At 36.4% G+C, this 27,500-nt stretch overlaps 2 protein-coding genes across 4 annotated transcripts in view; one reads left to right on the top strand and one right to left on the bottom strand.

The window, feature by feature from the left end:
- The window catches only part of LOC144980094 (uncharacterized), a 344,852-nt gene that overhangs the window by 183,679 nt on the left and 133,673 nt on the right, over positions 1-27,500 (bottom strand). The window lies entirely within an intron of this gene.
- The window catches only part of LOC144980090 (uncharacterized), a 15,189-nt gene continuing 6,095 nt past the window's right edge, over positions 18,407-27,500 (top strand). Inside the window, exons 1-5 of one of the 2 annotated variants that reach the window (XM_078927591.1) lie at positions 18,407-18,647; positions 21,165-21,373; positions 23,940-24,105; positions 25,374-25,511; positions 26,656-26,751. In XM_078927591.1, the coding sequence (XP_078783717.1) occupies positions 18,578-18,647; positions 21,165-21,373; positions 23,940-24,105; positions 25,374-25,511; positions 26,656-26,751 (679 nt within the window). In that variant the 5' untranslated portion in view covers positions 18,407-18,577. The remainder of the gene's footprint in view (positions 18,648-21,164; positions 21,374-23,939; positions 24,106-25,373; positions 25,512-26,655; positions 26,752-27,500) is intronic. The other variant, XM_078927592.1, reaches the window with a different exon arrangement.

Consider the following 27,500-nt stretch of genomic DNA (forward strand, 5'->3'; position numbering starts at 1 on the left):
AATAACAAACCGAGTGACATCACCTTCATACTATCCAGTCTGATTGATAGAATTTAGAGATAACTCCTCATTAAAATAAGTAACAAGAAAAAACAAGAAAAAATAGTTGAGTGACATCCATTTAGTTCCTTCTATTGTCTGCTGAAGGAGGAGTGAATATAGGGGGACATATCATCAACAATCTTAAGATATGCGGATGACACTGCTCTATCGCAGAATCAGAAAAAGAGTTACAAGGACTACTCGATAATGTGGCCAAACATAGCGAAGACATGTTGGTTGGAACTCAATGTGAAAAAAAAAAAACAGAATGTATGGTTTTGAGCAGAAATAATGTTAAACCACCCAGCAAATTATTCCATCAAAACGACGAGATCAGGAGAGTTGAAAGTCTTACATATTTGGGATACATTATTACACTTGATGGTAGATCCACCCATGAAATTAAAAGAAGAATTGCTTTAGCAAAGAACACATATAATCAATTAAAGCAAATCATGAACAACCACAACATTGAGATGTCAACAAAACTCCGGGTAATGAAATCATAGTGTGATCTGTGCTTCTTTATGGCAGCGAGTGTTGGAAGATTAACAAAGAATGTGAACGTAGAAAAAACTGCAGCCGAAATTTGGTTTTATAGACGCATTCTTAGAATATTATGGAAAAATAAAATAAAAAACGAGGAGGTATTAAAAGAAATTGGAGTACGACCAACTTTGGTAAACACCATCAGTAAAAGACAGTTAAATTTCTCGGACATATTTACAGAAACAAACGGAATTGAAAAGATTGTACTTACGGGTAAAGTTGCTGGGAAGAGAAGAAGAGGGAGACAGAAGATATCTTACATTGACAATCTGAACGGATGGATTGGTGGAGGAGGAACCTATTGAGAAGATCTGAGGACAGATATGGTTGGAGGGACATGATTGCCGATGTCTGCAACAGGCCTGGCACTTGATGATGATGATTGTCTTCTGGCGCTTCCCTGCTCACTTTATTTCTTCTTATTATTATTCATCATGCTGCTCCACTCATTTTATGAATTAATATTCGCCTTTAAAAAAAATCGCACAATACAATGCCAACAAAATTGATGACAGGAGTTGCCTCAGTGAACGCCGACGATTTTGCGTGAATAATTAAATAAATTTCCATTTCTTCATTCCTGACGAAAATTGTTAATGCTTTATTCTATAGGAAGACTTTAATAATCCAAGCCAAATCGCCAGTGCGAAACAGCTGCAATGTTCTGTCTCATTTATTATTTGCATAACTTGGTGGATCATATTTAACCAGCTGACTGTTGTTCTCTTGAAAAAAAAACGCATTTGATAAAATGTTGCCAGATAACTCGTCCCTCAAATAACGGTCGATTTAAATGTTCCTCACCTTAGGAAAAACTCTCAAACCTGGGACCAAGCAAGATCTCACATTTGACAGTGTTTGTCACGACGAGGATCATTTAAACCGATTGATAATTAGGACGAGTTTATTGGCCAAATTTTCAAATTCACATTTTTCCAGAGCACGACATTTAACTGGTTAGCAGCAGTGGTGCGGCTTTTTGGTCTTGCAATATGACATTTACCTTAGGATCGATAGATGAGTACGGACCTTTAACATCACCGAATCCCTAATCAACAGCAACACGTAACATGTAGAACGAGACATGACGCCTGTTAGGCGATATTAGTTTGAAAATGGCGGCGCTGAATAGCGACGCACAGTTACACCTTGTGATGAATTCTTTTGGTATTTATTTGTTTCATGACAACATTTCACTCATTTACGTATTAAACAGTGTATGATTGTTCGTATTGATAAATGGTATGTACTTTAAACGTTAACGTTTAGAATTCTGCTTCAAATCCTCGGAAAAATCGTTCGAATCAATGTATATGACCAAAGGAAATCGAAATGGCGGCGGCTATGTTTACTTCCGACACAAAATTGCACCGCTATTTTCATCTTTTTACGCGATTTGTTGATTGAAGACCTATTCTTCGCTTAATATTATATTAAGCGTGGTATGATGATTTAGAATTACAAAAATAATATTGCTTATACTTCAGATTGTACACTTCTGCTCAAAATTTTCTTCTATCAATGTCAACTCAAGGAAAACAAAATGGCGACAGTTATATTTATTCCCGAGACGACCTTCTTCGACTTAAGCCATCCTTACTTTCAATACAACCGAGAGCCGTTATTTCCCACAATGAAATAATAAAGAAAATGAATGGGAAAAGGAAAAGGGGCAAAAGAGGAGGCGTGAAAAAACGACTTCATAGACGAGGATCTAAACCCCCACTCCCTTCAATAATACTTTCCAATGTTAGATCTCTTCGTAATAAGATAGACACCCTCACTGCTCTCTCCAAGTTTGATTATGATTATAAAATGCATGCATTATTTGTCTTATGGAAACATGGCTTTCGTCTATGGACCCCGATAGTAGTATTGATTTGGCAAATTTTACTTTGTACAGAAAGGATAGAGACACGTCATTAGGGAAAAACAAAGGGGGAGGTCTATGCATATACGTGAATGATAGATGGTGTAAAATTGTAAATATAAAAGATCAAATTGACACGCCTGATATTGAACTACTTTCTTTGTCTCTACGTCCACACTACTTGCCTCGAGAGTTTCGTGTTGTCACCATTGTTAATATTTATATTCCACCTAGCGCAAAAATTGAGAAAGCATACCAATTAATAAATGAGCATGTATCGTCATTACTACTACGTCACCGGACAGTCCACTTATTATTTGGTGATTTTAATCATTGTCAGCTGCCCATAGCTGGACTAGAACAGTTCGTCACCTGCAAAACACGAGGAAACAACACGCTTGATCTGTGCTATAGCAATATAAAGAACGCCTACAAAGCGCTACAAAAACAACCGATAGCCACATCTGATCATAATACCATTCACCTAGTACCGACGTACATCTCTAAATTAAAGAGTGAGAAACCAACTGTAGTATATCGCCATATCTGGACTCAAGAGGCAATCCAACGACTGAACGGCTGTTTTGACTGTACTCAGTGGGAGACATTAATGGTAGAAGGTGACAGTATTGATGAATGGACCGAAACTTTGACATGTTATATTACATTTTGTGTGGATTTATGCGTGGAAAAAAAAAGAAATTAAGATATTTCCTAACAATAAGCCATGGGTTACAAAGCGACTTAAATATTTACTCAATGAAAAGAAAATTGCCTATATGAGTGGTGACATTAAACTAGAATTTGAAAAGGGAAAGGAGATCAGAAATACAATAAAAGAAGAGAAGGTTGAATACAAAAATAAAATGGAGCGACAACTGAGATCGGGCTGCGCAAGGAAAGCATGGGAGATGATAAAACAAATGGGAGGAGTAGACCAAAAGAAACGAACATTCCCACAAGGAAAAACGAAAACTGATGTCAACAAATTAAATGATTTTTACTGTCGTTTTGACAGGCTCCACCTGTTCACAACGGTTTGTCAAATGACAATGAGCCACCTCCAGATATTGAAGAAGAAACGTAAGCTCCCTCTTCCGGAGATGTAAAGAACATTATCCAGAACATATCGATAATAATTTTAAAAAACCTGTGCTACAAAATATTTGGATAATATTTATACATAACTCGTTTAAAGCTTCATCGCATAACCTCAGCTGAGACTTTCGAAAACCAGTTTGAGTTTTCCAAAAAAGCGATTTGTACGATCGTATTAATGAATGAGTGGACGTGTGTTTAGCAAAATCTTAAAAAACTTTTTTATTTCTGTAGATGCACATCAAAAATTGTTGATAACCTTAAAATAAGCTTAACGCGCTTACAAATTCCTAAACCACAGCAAAACATCTCAGTGTGAAGACCACTATTACCAATCACAAAACTTTGTGTACCTACGTAAAAACCTCTTGAACACAAATGCCATCGGAATTAGGGCCCAGACAAATTGTTCTTCGACGTTTTCGGTTCAGTTTATGAAAATCCATAAACCGGATGATATAGCTAAAAGTTATCATCCAGTCTGAGATAATTCAAACAACTCCTCATTAAAATGGTCTAAAAAAAAGAAATGTTGTGACTCCATTAGTCCTCATGTTGTAAATGGAGTGAATATAGCCCAACATAAGAACGTTGTGAACTGCTCAATGCAGAATCTGAGAGTTACAACGACTACTCGATATGTGCCAAACATAGAAAAGACATCTTTGGAAATCAATGTGAAAAACCAAAATGTATGCTTTTTGGCTGAAAATAAGTTACCAACTAGAAATTATATCAAAACAAAATCAAAGTTAAGTCTACAATTTGGGTATACATAATTCATTGATGGTAATAATGAATTGAAAAAACGAAAGAACACATTTCAATTAAAAAATCAAAAACCACAAATTGTGATGGCAGCATCGGTAAGAATGATCGTGGATCTGTGCTATTTTAATGATTGTGTGGAATTAACCGAATTGATAGATTACCACCAAATTTGTTTTTATGACATTCTTAGAATATTATTAAAAATTAAAATAAAATCTAAGGGAAATTGAGTACACACTTTGTAAACACCATCAGAAAAAGACAGTTAAATTTCATGACTATTTGAAAAAAGAATTGAAATTGACTTACTGGTAAAGTTGCTGGAGAAGAGAGGGCGACTAAAGATAATACAATTTCACAATCTAATCATGGAGGGGAGAGGACCTATTGAAAATCTAACAATATGTGGAGTGACAGATTGCATGCTGAACAGCCTGAAAGAGAAGATTTCTCTACCTTCCGTACTTATTTCTTTAATTATCAAATGCTTACTTTTTTATACATAATATTTTAATCCCTTTACATGCAACAAATTGAGACAGGATTTTGTCAGTAACAATGCGTGAATACAATTAAATAAACGTTCTTTTCTTCAGTCCTAAAAATTTTAACTATTTCTATGGTAAGACAATAACCAAGGAAATCGTCATGATAAACTGAATTTTTCTCATTTAATTATTCGATAACTGGACAATTATAACATGCTAATGATTTTTGTGGAATCAAAAAACCTTTTAAAAATTGAAAACGCCTCAAATGAAATGTTTATGTTTCCTAGATATCCAACCTGGACCAAGAAAGATAAGAGAGTGTGAGAGAGATCTTTAACGATTGATATTGAGGACGAGTATTGGCCAAATTTCAATCACATCAGAGACGACATTAAGTTAGCAGAGTGGTGCGGCTTTTGGTTGCAATATGACTTAATTTACTTATAACAAGTGAGTAACTAAATGACAATTCCCATATTCATCAGAAAATAAATGAACAAGACATTGACTATTATTAGATATTACATTTTTTTTCGACAGAGACAGTGCTGTTAACGGCCAGGTACTCATTTTACACCTGAGTACGGTGAGAGAATGTGAGTAAAGAGTCTTTTCTTAGGTGTCTTTTCCTTATTATAAAATTCGTGATGATCATCACGCCCCAGTATTCTACATGCTAAATATTGTTGTTTGCTTCGGCTCCCTTGAAAGGCCCATGAGCGCATTAAACGGATATTACGTTATTGACGCTATGCGTTAGGTAAAATACTCGCATCACCAGCCGGATATAACTTACCAACATACAAATCTATGTGTAATCATGAACGATTATAGTGTGCTTATAGATATAATTTTGTGAGAACTGATAATTTAAATGTCTCTCTTGTAACAATAACAGAAAGCAGAGTGATGCCAATTTTGTCCCTTATAAAAAAACATCAAAATATTCAATATAAAAAAGGTCATTTTCATAAACAAAGCAGCTTGTTTATATGAAAAATCCAATCGTTGAACAACAACTAATCATGAGATCGATGTCATAGTTGGACAAAAATCTGAACATACATCGCCCCCATTGTAATTTTGTTCTTCTTCACAATAAGAATCTAGTGATCATGAGGGCAAAAGGGGGAAAGCTGCTGGACCAGACCAGATTCCACCGGAGGCTCTAAAAGTTGATGCGGAAAGAAATGCTGAGGCCCTGCACCCACTATTTGAGAGAATCTGGAATGACGGGTATTCCCAAAGGATTGGAAGGAAGGACATCTTATCAAGCTTAAAGAGGGGACCTCAGTAACTGTAATAATTATCGAGGCATCACTCTTCTTTCTATCCAGGAAAGGTTTTCAACCGTATTATTTTAGAGAGAATTAAGAATGCAACAGATGCTAAACTGCGGGATGAACAGGTAGGTTTTCGGAAAAACCGTTCAACCACTGACCAGATTGCTTCTCTGCGAGTCATAGTGGAACAGTCTATATAATGGAACTCTCCTCTTATTGTCAACTTTCTGGATTACGAGAAGGCTTTCGACAGTATTGACAGAGCAACATTGTGGAAAATTCTGGCACATTATGGACTCCCTGAAAAGATAGTAAACCTCATTAAGGAAATGTATGAAGGATCAAGTGCAGGGTTGTACATGAAGATCAGCTTACTGACAGCTTTGAAATTAAGACTGGTGTCAAGCAGGGATGCTGCTCTCACCATTTCTGTTCATCCTTGCCATGATTGGCTAATGAAGGAAACCTCCAAAGGGAGAAGAAATGGGATACAGTGGACCCCCTGGACACAGTTGGATGATCTGGATTTTGCAGATGATCTGGCTCTTTTGTCCCACACCCAGGACCAGATGCAAGCAAAAACCACAATTATAAACTGCCTCTCGGAATCAATTGGTCTAAGAATTCACCCTGCAAAGTCAAAGGTCTTGAGGATAGGTACGCGTCAAAGGGAGCAGATCAAAGTAAAAGATCAGGAACTCGAAGATATAGACACTTTCTGCTATCTCGGAAGTATAATTGACAAGGATGGAGGCACAGAAGCAGAGATGAAAGCACGAATAGGAAAGGCACAGGCTGCATTCACATCTTTGAACAGAGTTTGGAGAACTAAAGATATCTCCTCCGACTAAAGCTGAGACTTTTCAACTCAAACGTGAAGTCTGTCCTACTGTATGGATGTGAAACTTGGAAGGCATCACAGGCATGTATAAGGAGGGTACAGATTTTCGTAAACAGGTGCATGCGTAAGCTACTCAGAATAAAATGGATGGATAGAATAAAAAATGAAGAAGTATGGAAAAGAACACAACAGAAACCAGTGGGAGAGGAAATAGGAAGAAGACGATGGAGGTGGATTGGACACACGCTTAGAAAGAATGACTCAACTATAACAAAGAAAGTATTGGACTGGAACCCTCAGGGCAGAAGATCAAGGGGAAGGCCACGAGGAACATGGAGAAGAATTAAAGAAGCTGATATACAGAAAAGTGGTAAGACCTGGAATGAGATAAAAAAGTTAGCTCGGGATAGAGAAGGATGGAAACTGTTTGTCTGTGGCCTATACCCTGACCCAGGGTGAAAAAGGCAATGATGATGATGATGAGGGCAATTCAAGATTGTAGCAGAACAATGAATTAATGAAAACAGATTGATGCAAAAGCGACCTCAGATGTGAATTAATTCTCAATCTTAGCATGAGGAGTCATTGAAACCAACGGTCCTCTTTTAAAATTAATTAACTGTTTTAACTGCAAATCCAGAATAATAAATAATATCCGTTAATTATCCCAACAATGCATCCAAATTAAATGATGAAAATGTTGCTGCTTGAAGCTCGAAGTAAAAAATGACGATAAGTATTGAATTGTAAACTTCAATTTATTAAACGAAGACAGATACTGTTCGCGTTCGGGTTTCCCCTTTATTAACAAAACACTAAGAACGAATGAGATATGTGTGAATGGCGTAGTTAAGGTGAAGAAAGAAAAAACAATGTAGACGCTTAAATAAAACCGGTTTGATGCGACTGGTTACAATAGAGCTCTCACAAAGTTAACCTTATCGATTTGTCATTCATCTTCTTGTCCATTATGTATTAATTCGTGCAGAATCTCGATCAGTAAGAGACAGTTTGAATGAATATCATCGGTGCCGCAATCTGTGTTGTGTGATCATTCAGTCAGTTGTCAAGATAAATCGCAAATGTTGCTTCTTAAAGCTCGAAGAATTAAATAACAAGGTGAAAATAGAATAGAAGCTTGAATTTAATTAACAAAGAGAAATGATGTGGCTTTTGGACGTTTCGAGTTTCCCCTTTTTCAACAACAACAAAAAGAAAAACAGCGAATGCGATTACAACAGACTTTCATTAGGCCATCCTCTCATCTCAAATTCGTCTTTCGTGTCTCATTCATATTTTTGTTTTGACAAAGGCGAAACCCGATACGCCCACATCAAATAATTTGTCTTTATCAATTGAATTCAAGCTCACATTTCTTTAGTTTTTATTTTCATTTTTATATATTTCAAGATAACATAAAGCTTGGATTGCATAATCCTATGAGATATAGGCTACTACTATTGAGCTATCGGAATATTATTTACTGGTTCATTCGTCGTTTTATATAAATAAAGCTGGGTCAAAGGTTAATTTCATGTCGTCGATCAAGAATACATAAACTTTCAAAGGCATTGTGACTGCTTCAAAAAGGAACAAAATACCAAAACAAGGAACGTTATGGTCTCAAAGCCCTTCTTCAGTCAATAAAACATCACTTTTTACACGAACAGAAGACCATTAGAAACGACTTATTGGAAAATACGAAGACGAAATGTAAACGAATAGAAACGGTGTACACCCTCCGTAACAAAAACATTTATTACTCTTGAAATATGCTGTTATAAAATAATGGATAGAATTCAGTGTTTGAAGAAAAAGACGAGTGAAATACAAATAAATATGTGTCATAGATATGTCGTTCATATGGTTGTAAGTGTTAAATGCCCTTTTTTTAAAAAAAAAGGAATAACATTATGTGCTTATGTATCAGAGTATGTGAAATTAATCCAAGATTGTATTTGAACTACAGGCAGAAACTGCCATACTCTGGAAAAAACACATATTTAAAAATTTGGCCAGAAAACTCGTCCTTCAAATATCAATCGATGTAAATGACTCTCATCTTGGCAAAAAACTCTCAAACACGGGACTCACCAACTTTGATGGATAAATAGTGATCCATTTGAAAAACATACAACCTGATATGAATAAGATCATGAATTTGAAAGAAAACGTCATCCTCCGATATAAAACTATATAGGTTCACTAAGCATGCTAATCTTCACAATGTCAGAAACCTTCGAAATTAAAGAAATAAGGAGAAGCAGTATGCCTAGTAAATTAATGAAAATCCAGTCTGATGTTGAGTCCATGGGATTTGAACATCGAAGAGTTTTAATGCAGAGGTAACGGATTTGGGTCCGGGATGGCCAGATAGGTTGAAATGTAGGTCTACAGCTATACCTGATTCACTGGTAATGTCCTTGGATGATGCACAGAGCAATCTCCTGATCTTTTCCAATTGTGCGCATCTTATGGCATATACAATAAGATTGTGGTCCCTACAAGTGAACGGTCTTGTGATGGTCCAAACTTTCTCTATAAAAGCAATGGTCTTGTCGTGATAAAGGTGATGATTTGTTCAACATTATGGTTTCATGCACCTTTAGGTCAATGTCATGAGACTCCTTCTTAAGGCAAATCCTGAGGTTGCTGTACCGTCAATGCCATATCAACAATTATGAGAGAGAGAGAGAGAGAGAGAGAGAGAGAGAGAGAGAGAGAGAGAGAGAGTGTGAGAGAGAGTGAGAGAGAGAGAGGTGTTCTAATCAACTCGAGAAAGGCCGTAATTGTTCATAACATAGCAAGCGAGTGGTGTGTAAAGACCTAGAAGTGATACTTAGTTTGTAGGGACTGCATATGTCTGTGGTGTAAAAAACGATCATAATAGCCTCTCAGGCTAATGGCGATCCCTAAAGACGTCTAACTGGATGTTCCACTGGTTGGTTGAATTCTCCCGGATATGTGTGCGTTTGTGTGTGTTTGTGTGTGTTTGTGTGTGTGCGTGTGTTTGTGTGTGTGTGTGCGTGTGTTTGTGTGTGTGTGTGTGTGTTTATGTGTGTCTCTCTCTCTGTGGGGGTGCGTGTGTCCTAAAGAAAACTTGGGTTGGACAGTTTTGGCAAGTGTCGATTTGTACTATCGGACAAAAAAAAAGTATACAGATACTTGGAGCTGTGTTGAGTTATGGGTTTATACCATATAAAAGCATAAAAAAATATCTGTAAACTTAAAGATATTTTAATGTTTAGAGGAGCTCTGGTCCTTATACGATAATAATTTTAGAAATCAAATATGGCGAAAGCGAAAACAATCACAAAATTCAAACACATTTTTTTAGTTTTAACATCGTGCTACATATTTTAAAATGCGAATACGGGAGACTTAGTGAAGATGTCAGGTATTTAGGTAAGCTTGATTGAGATGACCTCTAAAATATCAACAAAATATGAAACAATTCGCCATTGCTATATTATTGGTGTGTGAACGGGCTCTTAGTTCTCTTACATTTTCATATTCGATGAAAATACGAAGCTAATATAAGATGAAATAAAATATAGAGGAGATACAAGCAAAACTATAAATTTATTTTAAAATGTGACCCACCCCATCCTGCAAATAAATCCGGTATCATATTTTCGAAGAAAATTGAATTTATAAAACAATGGCTGTTTCGTACTAGAAAGATTAATAAATCTGAGGTGGAAGAAAAATTACTTAAACTAATAAACAGGGTGCATTAAAAAAAATTTAATAGGGGAACGAAGTATTCATTTTTAGGCCTAAATGTTACCCTGATGACTTGGTCTTGTATAAAACAACCAATCTTAATAAAACATTGTATTTACAGTTCTAATTTTATTCCTTTTAGGTAGAGTTTTCTTCTTCTACGAAAAATTAATAAACAAACTTCTGGATTGGATAAAGACTTTAGATTGTGAACAATTCCCTTTCAGCTTGAAAATATGAGGTATCTTCTTATAAACATGATTGTTGTCGTCTCTGCTATATTATGCTTTGCGGCGGTGACTCAAGAAAATGGAATTATGGATTTGAATTATATCCTAATAAAACCAGGAATATTCCCAGAACTTGCGGAGACAACGGTACCGTGGTTACAAACAGAGGCTCGATAGGATGTGCTTTGTACTGTTTGAGAATGAAACCAATCGGATGCATTGGATTTTCTTTCCATCCAGATAACAAAACTTGCGTTCCTTACAAAGGGATGATAGAGGGAGAGTTAGGTACCTCCACACTTACCTATCTTGTTTACGTAGACAATTCTACTTATTTTACAACTATACAACAATCATCACAATTGCCTTCAACTGCGACAACGACAGAAGAAACAACAACAGCAACAACATTGACTACCCTAACAATAACAACGGCAATGCATACGACAAACATCCCAACATCATCATCCACAACAACAACAATAACCACAACAACAACACCAAGTGCAGCACCAGCGACAACACCATCACCACCACCACCACCACCAACAACAACAACAACAACAACGGGAACAACAACAACAGCAGCAACGACATTGACTACCCTAACAATAACAACGGCAATGCATACGACAAACATCCCAACATCATCATCATCAACAACAACAACACCAAGGGCAGTAGCAGCGACAACACCAACACCACCACCAACAACAACAACAGGAATAACAACAACAACAACGCTCCCAACTACAACTACAACAGTTTCCAATGTTGATATATGTGCAGACCACAGCTTGGTCACGGCCAGTCAAACATACTGTATCATCACAGGCCTGGAGAATGGCGACCGATTCACAAGCGAATCAATTTGCCAGGCTGAAAACGACACCTCTCCTACGCTACCACGGCCAATAAAATCCAAGACTACAAAATGATTTTAGGAGCGATCTTCAAGTTTAACCCCCATCATGACTTCCAAATGTATGTGGGCATCAGACAACGGACCACAGGTGGTCCCTGGCTCTACGACTACGACAATCAAGAACTGTCATCCTCCAGTGCTTTGTGGGAGCCGGGGTACCCAGTAATTAGCAGCCAGAAAAAATGTGTTGTGATTGGTAAATATACTTTGCTGTATAACGCGTACTGCACCACGAATATGTATGCAGTCTGTGAAATTGTACTTTGAGATAGATCTCTCGCAATGGATGCTACAGTCACGTGTTCTGCTCGCCAGATGAATTGTACAAACAAACAAACACAAACACACACACACACACACACACTCACACACACAACAATATTATAACCTTTAACGTTTATAGTTTCTTAGAGAGACTTTGGGGGAAATTAATCACCCGAATAACAATGGAGAAAAGTGACGTTTATTTCATTAATTCTATAAACACGAAACCCGATTATGATGATGATGATGATGATGATGATGATGATGATGATGATGATGATGATGATAATATTGACAAAATATTCCATGTTGCTGATGATAGTCGTTAAAGATTAATCATACAGATGCCCGCCACATCTTGATATATTTGTCTGATTGTGACACAAAACCATTTTGGGAAGAAAAGTTTGATGTCCAAAACACTGGTTCCTATTTCATTGGAAGTGTAAACCACTCTTCCGGAGGACTAGATACATACATTGTGTATTTCATCTTAGGTGTCAGATTGATGGTATTTTATTTTCTAGCCTAAGTAAATTCGGGTCTTCAATAAAGATCATCCATCCTTGCTCTTTTTCGTCCCATAATCTTAACAATGTCAACAATGGCAGTTAGTTGGTCGATTTGGTCTAGCAGTGTTTTTGTATTATGGGAAAATAATGTCTTATTTTTATAAGCGCCTTGAGGTTTCGACTAAAGGCGCTAAAGAACTATGCTTAATGTTATAATTATGATGATGAGTATGATGATGATGTTGATGATGATTATTATTATCATATTATATTATTATTATATTATTATATATATTCTTCTTCTTCTTCTTTCTTCTTCTTTTTCTTCTCTTTTCTTTTATTATTATATTATTATTATTATTATTATTATTATTATTATTATTATTATTATTATTATATTATTATTATTATTATTATTATTATTATTATCATTATTATTATTATCATTACATAATACCCAACAGGGAACAAAAGTGTGATGTCAAAAAACTGGTTCCAATCTCATTGGAAGTGTATGCAAAGCCACCCTCTGGAGGATGGATACAAGCCTCGTGAAATTGACCTTCTGGTTTCAGAGTGATGGTCATCTTATTTCCTTGTCTAAATATATCCTGGTCGTCAATAAAAATAATCAGTAAACTTAACTCACTCAACCCTAACACCGACTATATTCGGGTTACTTTTACCCCATGCCTATTTGTTACATTTTCTGAGCAAATTATAGGCGTAGTATCAAAGCTAATGTTTTTAGTTTTTACATGTAAATGGTGGTTGAAAAAACAATCTATGTACATGCTCATCTTAAATATATGTTTTTTTTCCCAATTTTGAAGAGTAGCAAAAATCTCTAGGATTGAGTGAGTTAGGAATCTGTAATACATCCAGCTACTAAGTTAGTCATGCCACCTTCTGATTCAATGTGTAATCTATTCATATTAGTCCTCTGAAGGACTTGTTACACTCACACTTCCTAGAAGAAGATGTGACGTCACGATTTCTCTTTCCGATAAAACGATGAGAGACAAAAATGTTTTTATTTCTTTTTTTCAAATATGCATTTGATGAAAGGATAAAATTAAAATCACTTAAACATTTTAAAATATAGATTGTATAATGCGCATAACTATGAAAGCGGAAAAGAGCCAGAATTTAGCACAGGCTCACATAATATAATAAAAATAACAAAAGAAATTCCCTTTATTCATCGCATAGGGGATATTTTTCTCTAGTGTTTATTCCAAGGGAAGACTGGAATAACCCAGGGGTCAGCCGAAGTGCAACGCCGCAAATTGAGCTAGGCCGAGGTGAGTTGCTCAAGGCCACACAGAGCAGCGGTTGGTGATAGAACTCGGTACCTTCCGCGAACGAAGAAAAGACCTTACCGCTGAGTCAGCTGCCCCATAATCCAAAGGACTAACATTTTAATGGTTTTTGGTAATTTCAATCATCGAACAACTTTGCTGATTCATGATATTTCTGTTACGTTGTGCCGCATATCGCTATTTTGCTCCTGTATTTGTGTTTTTTTTTTAAATATGCAAAATGTACTTTAATTTTTCATGTAGTATATCATAATAAATGTTGTCATGGAACAATTTTGTTGATATTGGTTAGATTATTACTGGTGTATTTATCGTTGTGTTTACTGTTGTTGCTGTTATCATTACTACTACTACTACTACTAATACTACTACTACTACTACTACTACTACTACTACTACTACTACTATTACTATTACTACTACTACTACTACTTACTACTACTACTACTACTACTACTACTACTACTACTACTACTACTACTACACTACTACACTACTACTAACCACTACTACTATACTACCACCACTACTACATCACCACCACGCTACTACTAACTACTACTACTACTACTACTACTACTACTAACTACTACTACTACTGTACTCTACTCCCAACTACGATTACTACTAGCCATTGTAACTAAACTGTTTTGTAAAAGTCTAAACCGATGTTTTGGTTGAGTTTATTTTTATTCTTGTGGGAAATTGTTTGTGAGGCTGAGTGAATGAGTGCGCATCGTTTTATTTGTGTGTCTATGTGGACTTTGGCATGACACTTACCTTTGGATCAGAAGGTCCAGGATTCGAGTCCCGCTCTAGGCGGGGAATAGTTGAGTGAGTTCATGGAAAAAGCTCTTAACTCACATTCTCACACCGCACTCAGGTGTAAAATGAGTACTTATTTTTAAACAGCGTTGTCTTTGTCCGAATAAAAGTGTAATATTGTCTACATGCTTAGTGTTTCTTCTCCTTGTAGAGCACTTTAAGCACGTTTAGTGGATATTGCTCTGTATAAATGCTCTGGTTGTCAGTTTGTGATTTTTATGTTCGTGTGTTTGCGTCTGATCGGTAGTATGCTGTTAGAAAACGACGTCAACTAAAACCCGTGGTTTACTCCACAATCTCCCTATTGGCTTCAATTTTCTGATGTCACGTCCGCCCAGCAACCAGCAGCTTGCTTCTAAACAAAGAAAATCCGTACTTTTAATTCTTCATGCTGGCTCGAACTTTTTCACATGATCAGATTTATAACGTTTTTCTCCTCTGTATACACTTTTATGCTTGTGGGAGAAGTATTTCATAAGGGCGTCCGCCATTGTTCCGATAGTTTGAAGCAGTGTCTAAGTTACTATGCGTTATTACGAGGGAAGTGTCGTCACGACTGTTGAAGCCAATTGACTTCTGACATGTGGATTCAACATTCTATTCTCGATTAAGACAAAGCATGGCTGTGTCCTTGGAAACGGTCATTAACTTACATCCTCTTAGTGCAAATGCTGTTTGAAGCTCCAAAAATTGATTATAGTCTAATCGAATGGAAGCTTCAATTAAATTGAATTACATTAAAATCAAATCAAATTAAATTGAATAAAAATAAATTAAATTATATTAGATTAAATTATATTAGATTAAATTATATGACTGTGTTATTTAAATCGAAGCTTCCATTCCAATGGGAAATTGTTATTTATCACATCGTCTTATTAAACGTATGTATTAATTGAGTATTTGACTTATAACAACATTGGCAATGTTGAAAAAAAAATGGTAATAGCGTCCGTCAAGCGCCGAGTCTCGTTCAGTGTTGAGGTGGGTTTGGAACCTCCTCCTTGATCAGAGGAAATGGAAATTTATATATATAATCTATATGAAAAAAGTCATTCCTATGGAACCGAATTTTACCCCAGTTTCTATAGCGTAAGACGGAGAACAACAGCCTTTGGACTGGAAGGAAGCTAGTCTTTTGCAATGTACTTTCCGCCAGACCCAACAGCCCCAGCTGCCTAATCTCTATATGATGGACAGCAGGTTCAGAGAAAAATCATGACTTTACCCGGAATTGATCGCCGCCGTTTTGAGTGTAAATTCTACCAACTGCTTTAACGGAACAACCGATCTATATGAAAGGCTGTGTTTATTTGCAGGTCTTTCTTCTTCTTTCAGCTTATCCGGCAGTTTGCAGGGTTGCCGTAATGAATGCCACATCTCCATGCATCTCTGTTCAGCGCATCATCTTCCTCCAGGCCCAGTTCTTTCATATCATCCTTTACCTTATCCCACCATCTAGTCTTTGGGGTCTCTTTTTCCTCTTTCCCGCTATTTGTAAGTCCAATACTTTCCTTCCCACGTACTCCCTCTCTCGTCTCTTTACATGTCCGAACCATTTCAATATATCTTCTCTCATCTTTATTGATAAATTCTTCCCTTCAGTCAACTTTCGAATTCGTTCTTTTCTCACTTTATCTTTTCTCGTCCAGCCAAGTGACCATCTCAACATCCTCATTTCCACCACCTGTTTATTTGTAGGTCTGATATCCCAAATTATTATGGGCTCATTGCTATAATGGAAATACTCTCAAATCCACGCAAAATATTGTCCATTACAACCAAATTAAATCAAGGTCACAATTGCATGCAGGTCGTCTCAATCAATTGACTCATGTCCAGCAACGCTAGAACCAAACTTCGATGCTTAACTAACGCATTCATTTGTATCACTATCAAGGACGACAATCTGATTTGATTGCTTAATTAATTGCTGTGATGTTACTGTAGAACGAGCTTAAGTCTCAATGGGAAATTAGCTTAAGGCGACCATGAGTTGTTATTTTTCAAACCTGTTGTTAGTCTATCTTGTGTTGACAACGCCTCTCAGTCGTCCTATGAATACTACTCACCATGGTTATATAAACCCATGCAGACCGCAAATCGTCACTTGCTATTCTTCGCACAATGTAGGGTTGATTTTGTGAAAAAAGTTAGGGGCCGGAAAATAGCAATGCATAGTGCAGGTTACTGTACTGTGTAAGACCGTAAACGGGTGACCAAAATCATTGCACAGAGAAGGCAAATTTATGCAATGTGAGTCCGATCTAATAGAGATCAATAAAAATCATAGAACAGAGAAGGCAGAATTGTTACTAGATAATATGCATCTCATCTCATGTAGTTCCATATCTGAAGCAGACGTCGGAGGTCATCTTCCGCCAAGCTGATCTATCTCTTGCCAATTCTATTAAAGCAGCGCCACCTTTCTCAGCTTCATCTGTCCAAGTTCTTATCCCTTTCAAATACGTTATTCTTTGTCTTCCTCTTATTCTTTTTCCATTCATCTTTCCAGTCAAGGCGAGTATTTCCAAACCAGGGTGGCGGATAATGTGTCCTAAAAATTCCATTTGGCGTTTGATGATTTTTGTTATCAGTGATCTTTTTCTGTTTGCCATTTCTAAAATTTCTTCATTTCTTTTCCTTTCCATCCATGACACCCTCATCATTCTTCTGTAAAACCACATTTCCACTGCCTCCAGTCTTTTAACCATGGTCTTGTTTATGGTCCAGCTCTCACAACCATATAGCAGCACAGACAGTACATAGCAATCCAGGACTTTGATTTTTGTTTTCATGCTAATATTCCTGTTTTTCATAATTGTATGCAGCTGGTTGAATGCATTCTTCGCCATACCTATTCTTTTCTTTATTTCACAATTTGATTTTCCATTGGATGTTACATTGAAGCCTAAATATTTGAAACATTCAACTTGTTGTATTGTTTGTCCTCTGCTTGTTATTACACAGGCTGGTGGGTTATTATTTTTAGATACCGTCATACATTCTGTTTTAGATATATTCAGTTCCAGTCCCATATTTTCACTACTCCTGACTACAACATCCAGTAATTCTTGTAGTTCATGTTCAGATTCTGCCAGTAGAACCGTATCATCTGCATACCTCAGATTTGTTACATTCTTTCCTCCAATACACACCCCCTTCTTATGTTCGATATCTCTTAATATCATTTCACTATAGAGGTTGAATAACTCTGGAGACAAAACACACCCCTGCCTAACTCCTCTTCTAATAGGTGTAAAACTGCTTAGCTCGTTGTCAACACGCATTGCTGCTTCTTGTTCCCAGTACAAATTCCGTAATATTCTTAAATCTTTACCATCAATGTCCAAGGATGATAGAATTTTGAATAGTTTTTCGTGTTGTACTTTATCAAAGGCTTTGAATAGTCGATGAAACACATATACAGATCTTTATTTACTTCAATACATCTTTCTATCAGCATTGATAATGTGAATATTCCATTTCTGGTACCCTTGTCCTCAACAAAACCAAATTGCATCTCCCCAATTTCAGGTCGTATTTTATTTCTTATTCTTAGTAAAATTATCTTCAAAAGAATTTTTGTGAGGTGGCTCATTAGGCTAATAGTTCTGTGTTGTTCACAATCAACTGCCCCTGGCTTTTTTGGTAGTGCCACAGTCGGTAAAAAATATTGTTCTTGTCAATTTTTCTTTATTTCGGATTTGTGTGGTACTTTTATATTCCCACTTTTCAGATTCGTATAGATCACAAGCCTAGTTTTGAGGACACAGGCTGTCATTTCTGATTTCTGGGATACTGTTTTATAAAGACAGCATAAAAAAAATGAAATATCCGCGTGTCAACACCGTCTATTTCTTTGGATTCCTCTCAATTCACTGCCTCAATGTATTTGGTAAGTGATTTACAAACAAATTATTAGACAATAAGAGTTACTAATTTACTTTATTTTATTTTTACCAGTCTTCAATGTTATGTTCCGTTGCAAAGCGTAAGACTTTTGATTTTTCTTTTATCAGTAGTGATATAGTTGCGGTAGTAGAAGCAGCAGCAGCAGCAGCAACAACAGCAGCGAGAGCTGTAGTAGTATAGTAGTAGTAGTAGTAGTAGTAGTAGTAGTAGTAGTAGTAGTAGTAGTAGTAGTAGTAGTAGTAGTGGTAGTAGTAGTAATAGTAGTAGTAGTAGTAATCGTAATAGTCGTAGTAGTAAATAGTAGTAGTAGTAGTAGTAGTAGTAGTAGTAGTAGTGGTAGTTGTTGTTGCTGGTGGTGTTGTAGTACTAGTAGCAGTAGTAGTAATAGTCATAATAGTAGTAGTAGTAGTAATAATAGTAGTAGTAGTAGTAGTAGTAGTAGTAGTAGTAGTATAGTAGTAGTAGTAGTAGTAGTAGTAGTACTAGAAGTATTATATTATTATTATTATTATTATTATTATTATTATTATTAGTAGTAGTAGTAGTAGTAGTAGTAGTAGTAGTAGTAGTAGTAGTAGTAGCAGTAATTGTTTTTGTAGTAGTAGTAGTAGTAGTAGTAGTAGTAGTAGTAGTAGTAGTAGTAGTAGTAGTTGTTGTTGTTGTAGTAGTTGTAGTAGTAGTAGTAGTAGTAGTAGTAGTAGTAGTAGTAGTAGTAGTAGTAGTAGTAGTAGTAGTAGAGAGAAGAAGAGAAGAAGAAGAAGAAGAAGAAGAAGAAGAAGAAGAAGAAGAAGAAGAAGAAGAAAAAGAAGAAGAAGTAAAAGTAGTAGTAGTTGTAGTAGTAGTAGTAGTAGTAGTAGTAGTAGTAGTAGTAGTAGTAGTAGTAGTAGTAGTAGTAGTAGTAGTAGGAGGAGAAAGGAGGAGGAGGAGGAGGGGAAGGAGGAGTTGTTCTTGCACTGGTAGTGCGATAGTAGTACTACTACTACTGATGCTTCTACAACTACTACTACTACTACTACTACTACTACTACTACTACTACTACTACTACTACTACTACTACTGATGCTACTACTACTATTACTACAACAACAACAACAACTTCTACTACTATTACTATTAGTACTACCACTCTTTCTACTATAACTACTACTACTACTACTACTACTACTACTACTACTACTACTACTACTACTACTACTACTACTAATGCTACTACAACTACACCTACTACTAATATTACTATCACTATTACTACTATAAGTACTATTACGAGTACTACTACTACTACTACTACTACTACTACTACTACTACTACTACTACTACTACTACTACTACTACTACTACTACTACTACTACTACTACTACAAAAGTTTTTCCAAGATCAGGGTCAATCAAATCGAATCGATATTTGAAGGATGATTTTTTTTTGGCAAAATTGTTTGAAAACGAGTTTTTCAAGAGTACGGCAAATAACTTATATAGTTGAATCGAAGCATCTTCTATCATCATAATCTTAAAGATGTTGCATGGATGATGGAAAAATGTAACAACTTTCTGTGAGCTCGGATTGAACTCCCAATCAGGCCTTCATAACGACGTTTTTACCATATCCTTACCAATGATAGGAATATCGTCACATTCATTACGATGGAACAAAACAATTTTATAATTTTTTGCATCATAAAATTGAACGAAAATATTTCGTTGTAGGCTTGTTATAAAAACTCAACACTGTGTTGTAGATCTCATTTTGCCGAAAAATATCATGTATAGAATGTACTTGTTGCTTATCTGTGTAAGTAAGATAAATCTGTTTTTGTGTTGTGTGGGTGTGAAGTGTAGGGAAAAGTTCTGAAAATTCTGTTTAGGATAGAGTTAAGGACGGCCTCCTTGGCAACTTGTTACCGGAAAAAGGCCGAGAACCCTTGAACACATTAACAAAATAGGAAGGGAAAAGTCATCCAAACCAATATTCACTGTTGTTGGTGACAAAAGTGAAAAAGGAGGAAAAATTTGACCAATAGCCCTTGACTCCCATTTTTGCAGCATTAAACTCACCACACTTTTTGAGTACTTGAGATGATAAATTATCCTTGATACTAGTTAAGGTATTGATAGTATCCATTACTATAGAGGACGGTAAAGTCTGTACGCTTCTCTTATTGGATATATCATCTCCTCTAATTTCGGTTGTATCCCCAATCGCTGCACGATCTTGCAGGTACGTGGTGGGAACAAAATTGGAATTTACAAAACACAAGAGGGCAAGATATATTTTATTCTACCCATGAAATACTTCTGATTTCGTAAATTAAGATTGAAAAACAGTTTTAAAATATTTCTTTCATCTGCGATCTTTAAGCAAAACTTAAACCATCACAATTTGACGTCACGATTTATTTTTGTAGATTTAATCTCACTACGTTTTACTATTCAGAATGTTAGTCTCCATCTTTTAATCTCGGTGTTTCTCCTGCTTAATCTTATTTTTCGGTTTCCAGTTGCATCAATAAAGATTGAGGTCACCAACCAGTATAGGGAAGATCTTGCACACGTGTCACTGAATATAAAATGTTTGGTAGAGAAAAGGGGCAACTGTAGGAAAACTGACATTGTTCTACAATTGTCCAAGAATGATGAAAAGAGAATTGTCAGCATACAGGGACAGGATAAAATTGAGTATGGTCGAATTCCAAAACAAAGCGTCCGTGTAAGTCGTATCCATACTGCCATTCACTTTCTCCTCTCCTCCTTCTCCTGCCATCTCCTTCTCCTCTCCAATCCTCCACTCTCTTCTCTTTCTTCTTCTTCTTCTCTCATCTTCTTCCTCTTTTTCTTGTTTTTTGTTGTTGTTGTTGTTGTTGTTGTTGTTGTTGTTGTTGATCTTCTTCTTTCTTTTCTTCTTCTTCTTCTCTTCTTCTTCTTCTTCTTCTTCTTCTTCTTCTTTTTCTTCTTCTTCTTCTTCTTCTTTTTTGTTTTTTGTGTGTTTGTGTGTGGTTTTGTTGATTTCTTCTTCTTCTTCTTCTTCTTCTTCTTCTTCTTCTTCTTCTTCTTCTTCTTTTGAATATTTAAATAACCTAAACCTGCTACATCTTGAACATGCCATTTAAAATGATTAAATCAAGCTTATTGTGCGGCTATGTGATCTATTGGTATGACGCTCACTTTCGGATCGGAAGGTCCGGGGTTCGAGCCTCGCTCGGCGCACGGTTGAGTCCTTGGAAAAGGCTCTTTACTCACATTCTCTCACCGTACTCAGGTGTAAAATGAGTACTGGCCGTAAACAGTGTTGTCTCTGTCGAAAAAGAATTGTAATATAGCCTAACAGGCGTCATGTCCCGTTCTAAATATTAAATATTGCTGTTGGCCCGGGACCACTTGTAAAGCGCTTTGAGCACGTTTAGTGGATATTGCACTATATAAAAAGCTCAATTTTTTGTATTGGTTTATAAACACACGTTTAATTTAAGATTTTCACAGCGTGTTGCATCTTGTGATAATAATAAATCAAAACGAGTGTTTATAACACAATAAGCGTAGTCTAGTCTGATTATTACACCCCATCTCATCCAAAACAATTCATAAAACAAAGGATTTGTTATAAGCAAGAAGAAAGACGGCAAAAACAATTGAAATGAATTTAAAATGTCAACTATTAATGAACTCTCTCTCTCTCTCTCTCTCTCTCTCTCTCTCTCTCTCTCCTCTCTCCATTTCTCTCTCTCTCTCTCTCTCTCTCTCTCTCTCTCTCTTTCTCTCTCTTTCTCTGGCTTGATGTGTATTTATGCCATCACTTTGAGCGTCGATCATAAACTAGCCCACCCCCCCCCCTCTTTCTCTCTAGTTGCGTAATTACGTCATCAGTTTTTGCACAGATCATTAAGAACGATTGATGGCTCATGATTGTACATATTATGCAGGTCTGACATCTGAACCTACTGATAAGCCTAGTTTAACATTGTTGTCACGGACAATATTTGCGTCGATTTTTTTTTAGATTTTCATTACACCAATGAGCCCATAGAGAATCGGGTTATCAGACCTACAGATAAGTGTAGTGATAACCTACACAAAATAGTGTAACTTTGTAATCTAGCCCATAATCGCGTTCGGCTGCAAATACGAGCGCATTGACTTAATAAAAATAAATAATAAAATTGAGCTTTATATAGCGCAATATCCACTAAATGTGCTCAAAGCGCTTTACAAGGCAGGGGTCCCTGGTCAACAGCAACATTTAACACGTTTTTTTTTATATCGCCGCTAAGATTGTTTGTTTTTAATACTCTTCAATAGTCGTAACGTCAGTTCCTCCTTCCCAATGACGCATGGTAACTTAGTAACACTGGCTCTAAACTATCTGAACAATGGCTGACGCCCGTATGAAATATTTCTCCGGCGAGCATAGAAACGTATCCAGAGGGTTACGCCTGTTAGGCGATATTACAATTTTTCGGACAAAGACAACGCTGTTAATTTTACACATGAGTATGATGAGAGAAAGTGAGTAAACCGCCTTTTCCAAGGACTCAACTATGCGCCGAGCACGAGGCTCGAATCCAGGACCTTCCGATCCGACAGCGAGTGTCATACCAAAAGACCACATAGCCGTCTTCAGTGCATGTTTCTGTCACAAAGGAAGTGATAGATAGTGTAATAACATTTAAAAAAAAACTTTAAACGAAGATAAGTTTACAACAACCTATACATTACTTCAGTAGATAATTACTCATATTTTTAAACCAATTGCCTCAAATGGGTCTTATATCGTGTTGAGAACTGAAGTTTAAATAAGAATGATCAGAAAAAGAAGAACTTTTAGCTTTTGACACTTAAAGAAATTGTATCTAAAAAAAAATTGTTCTTTATATAGCGCAATATCCACTGATTGTGCTCAAAGCGCTTTACAAGGGGTCACTGGTCAACAGCAACATTTAACATGTAGGAAGGGACATGACGCCTGTTAGGCGATATTACAATTTTTCAGACAAAGATAACGCGGTACTCATTTTACACCTGTGAGAGAATGTGAGTAAAGAGTCTTTTCCAAGGACTCAACTATGCGCCGAGCGCGAAGCTCGAACCCAGGACCTTCCGATCCGAAAGCAAGTGTCATACCACAAGACCACATAGCCGCACATGGTCTGACCATGTCTGACCTCATTGCTATTCACTGTAAATGCCAGTTTTAGCATCTAAACCCCTGTTTGACGCAATGGGTCACATATCTTTTTCCCTGTCTCCCTCTCCCATCTCTTTCGCTTTTTCCCCTTTAGGCCGAGGGCCATATTGACGGCGATGACGTCAGCAACAGTTACCTTAGTGTAACGATTGATAATGTGATGAGAGAGGACTCTGGAGTGTACATTTGTTCTGTATTTTATCTCGATGACTTTGGCCATATGCAGGATGAACAAGCCAGGAAGAACATTACGATTCAAAGTAGGTGTCTGTTGGAATCGACGTATACTAATTTCGCAGGTCTGATAACCTAAATTGTTATGGGCCCGATGTTGTAATTAAAGTACTCTTAAAAGTGTATGATTTTTTACCAGTCCCTGATGTGTCACTCTTTAACACTCTCCTTACCATCCATAGGAAAATCATCACATTTCTTACAATGAAACCAACAGTTTTCTCATTCTGATATCCTTTGTACATCACAAATTATAAAGAAAATATTTTGTTCTAACGATAAAAATTAGACACTGGACAATATTATGTATGGAATGTACTTGTTCCTTTACTGTTTGAGTAGAAAATAATCTTTTTTTGTGTTGGGTGGGTGTGAAATTTCACGGAAAATTCTGAAAATGTCTGGTAAGGAGAGAGTTAACGGAAACACTCTCAAACCAAGGCAACATATTGTCCATTACAACAACGTTTTAAATCAAGCCCATAATTGCGCTCTGTTATCAGACCTGAAAATATGTACACGTCGGTTATAATCAACGTACGAGTAGTGATGTGTAGGCCTAGGTAAATGAAAGAAAAATGTTTTGATGTCACGAAAATAAATGGAGGAAGTAGAAAGAGGATATGGGGAGGGTAGTTGAGGATGAGGACGAGAGAAAAGAAGAGAAGGTTTGGGTAAGAGAAGGGCTAGGGGAGGGGGGCGGGGGAGAAAAAGGATGAGGAAATAGGAGTCTGAGGAAGACGATAAGGGTCTTAGAAGAATAAAGAGGGGAAGGAGGAGGATGAGGAGGAGGAGGAGGAGGAGAAAGAGAAGAGGGAGAGGAGGAGGAGGGGAGGGGAGGAAGAGGAGGAGGGAGAGGAGGAAGAGGGAGAGGAGGAGGAGGAAGCTGAGGTGGAGGAGAAGGAGGGGAAGGAAGAGGAAGTAGAAGAAGAAGAAGAAGAAGAAGAAGAAGAAGAAGAAGAAGAAGAAGAAGAAGAAGAAGAAGCGGAAGGAGTAGTAGTAGTTGTTGTATTAATGGTAGTAGTAGTAGTAGTAGTAGTAGTAGTAGTAGAAGTAGTAGAAGTAGTAGTGGTAGTAGTAGTAGTAGTAGTAGTAGTAGTAGTAGTAGTAGTAGTAGTAGAAGTAGTAGTATCAGTAAGAGAAGAAGAAAATTAGATTATCCGTGATAAAGAGGACGAGTGTAGGTAGAATGAGGAGGATGGCGCAGAGAAGGAAATTGAAGGAGAATTCGTGGTAAAGACGAAGATGGAAATTGTTATTGGTCATGATATAATAAATTGTAATTTCAATTCAGACCAAAATGCTGAAGACGTAATCAGGTACATCTTGGCCAGACTGTCAAAGGTAGAAAACATGGAAAAATCACAGCAAACCCCGAAACAAAACCAAATATTAGAACTACAGAAAAAACAGGAATTACTACAACAGAGAGGTAAATAAAGAAAAACCCAAAACATTCTCTTAAACAACTGTAATCGGAGTTCTCACAACTGTTGCTGCTACAACAACAACACTAACTAACTACTACTACTACTACTACTACTACTACTACTACTACTACTACTACTACTACTACTACTACTACTACTACTACTACTACTACTACTACTACTACTACTACTACTACTACTACTACTACTACTACTACTATACTACTACTACTCTACTACTACTACTACTACTACTACTACTACTACTACTATACTACTACTACTACTACTACTACTACTACTACTACTACTACTACTACTTACTATACTACTACTACTACTACTACTACTACTACTACTACTACTACTACTACTACTACTACTACTTACTACTACTACTACTACTACTACTACTACTACTACTACTACTACTACTACTACTACTATACTACTACTACTATACTACTACTACACTACTACTACTACTACTACTACTACTACTACTACTACTACTACTACTACTACTACTACTATACTACTACTACTACTACTACTACTACTACTACTACTACTACTACTATACTACTACTACTACTACTACTACTACTACTACTACTACTACTACTACTACTACTACTATTATTATTATTATCATTATTATATTATCATTATCATCATTATCATATGATTATTATTATAATTACTACTACTACTACTACTACTACTACTACTACTACTACTACTACTATTATTATTATTATTATTATTATTATTATTATTATTATTATTATTATTATTATTATTATTATTATTATTATTTTCATTATTATTATTATAATTATCATCATTATAATATGATTATTATTATAATTACTACTACTACTACTACTACTACTACTACTACTACTACTACTACTACTACTACTACTACTACTACTACTACTACTACTACTACTACTACTACTACTTCTAAAATTTCTTCCTCGACAACTACTTTCATCGTCCAACTATTAATACCTGCCGAAACGATTGATATTGCATTTTTATGTAGACTAATCCTGAGCCATATTCACTGTTTCTATTTTGTTGAATTATCTTCTATCCCTTATTTATTCTATTCATGGTAAATTCTCCAATGAAAAAAAGTTACAGATTTAGAGAAAAACGTCCAAGAACAGAGTGATGTCATCCGAAGTCAGAGAAGGCAACTGAATGCACAGAGGGACTATATACAGAAACGAGGTACTCTATACCAATCTACCAATACGTTCACGGAGAGTTGAATGTGTGCCTGGTCATAGATGTGGGCCCCGATAGCTTACTCGGTAGAGCACTTGCTTCACGCCCAGAAGGACTGTTGTCAATCCTGGGTGCAGTCAAGATTATTATTCTGATCGCCCCCCTTCCACCTTGTTCACCCGGCAGTGATTAGGAACCTGAGTCTGTAGGTCTGGCGGAAAGAATTTTACGATAGAGTCCTAGCCAAAGGACAGCAAGCAATTTCTAGCGTTCGCTTCACGTTAGTGTAAATGGTGCTGCTCGAAGCTCGAAGAAATAAATAACAATGTGAAATTGAATGTAAGCTTCAATTTAAAATATGAAAACATAAAACGGACGTCATGGGTTTCCCCTTTATCAATAAAACAGAATGAATAACACTACAGATGAATGAGATAAGTTATCTCATTCGTCTATAGTGTTATTCATCCTGTTTTGTTCAGCTTCACGTTAGAGAAACCAGGATAATGGCTCTAAATGACTAGAATTTGGGAATCCAAGATCCTATTTCTTCCATAAATAACGTGCCAAATATTTTATCTCCCTTCTATATGGTTTATAAATGAGATATTCCTGTTTTTATTGTTTTTGTTATTGGCTGAAGAGGGGTTCTGAGTCCGAAACGTTTCGTACATGGTATTCTGTTCTCTTTTTTTTTTAAAGAGCTGTTATGATAATTTTTGTTTTGCTGACGTTTGATTTGACTGTGTAAC

This window comes from Berghia stephanieae, chromosome 9, assembly GCF_034508935.2.
Source record: "Berghia stephanieae isolate SIO BIC M18660-M18661 chromosome 9, UCSD_Bste_1.3, whole genome shotgun sequence".
Taxonomy (NCBI): Eukaryota; Metazoa; Mollusca; class Gastropoda; order Nudibranchia; family Aeolidiidae; genus Berghia; species Berghia stephanieae.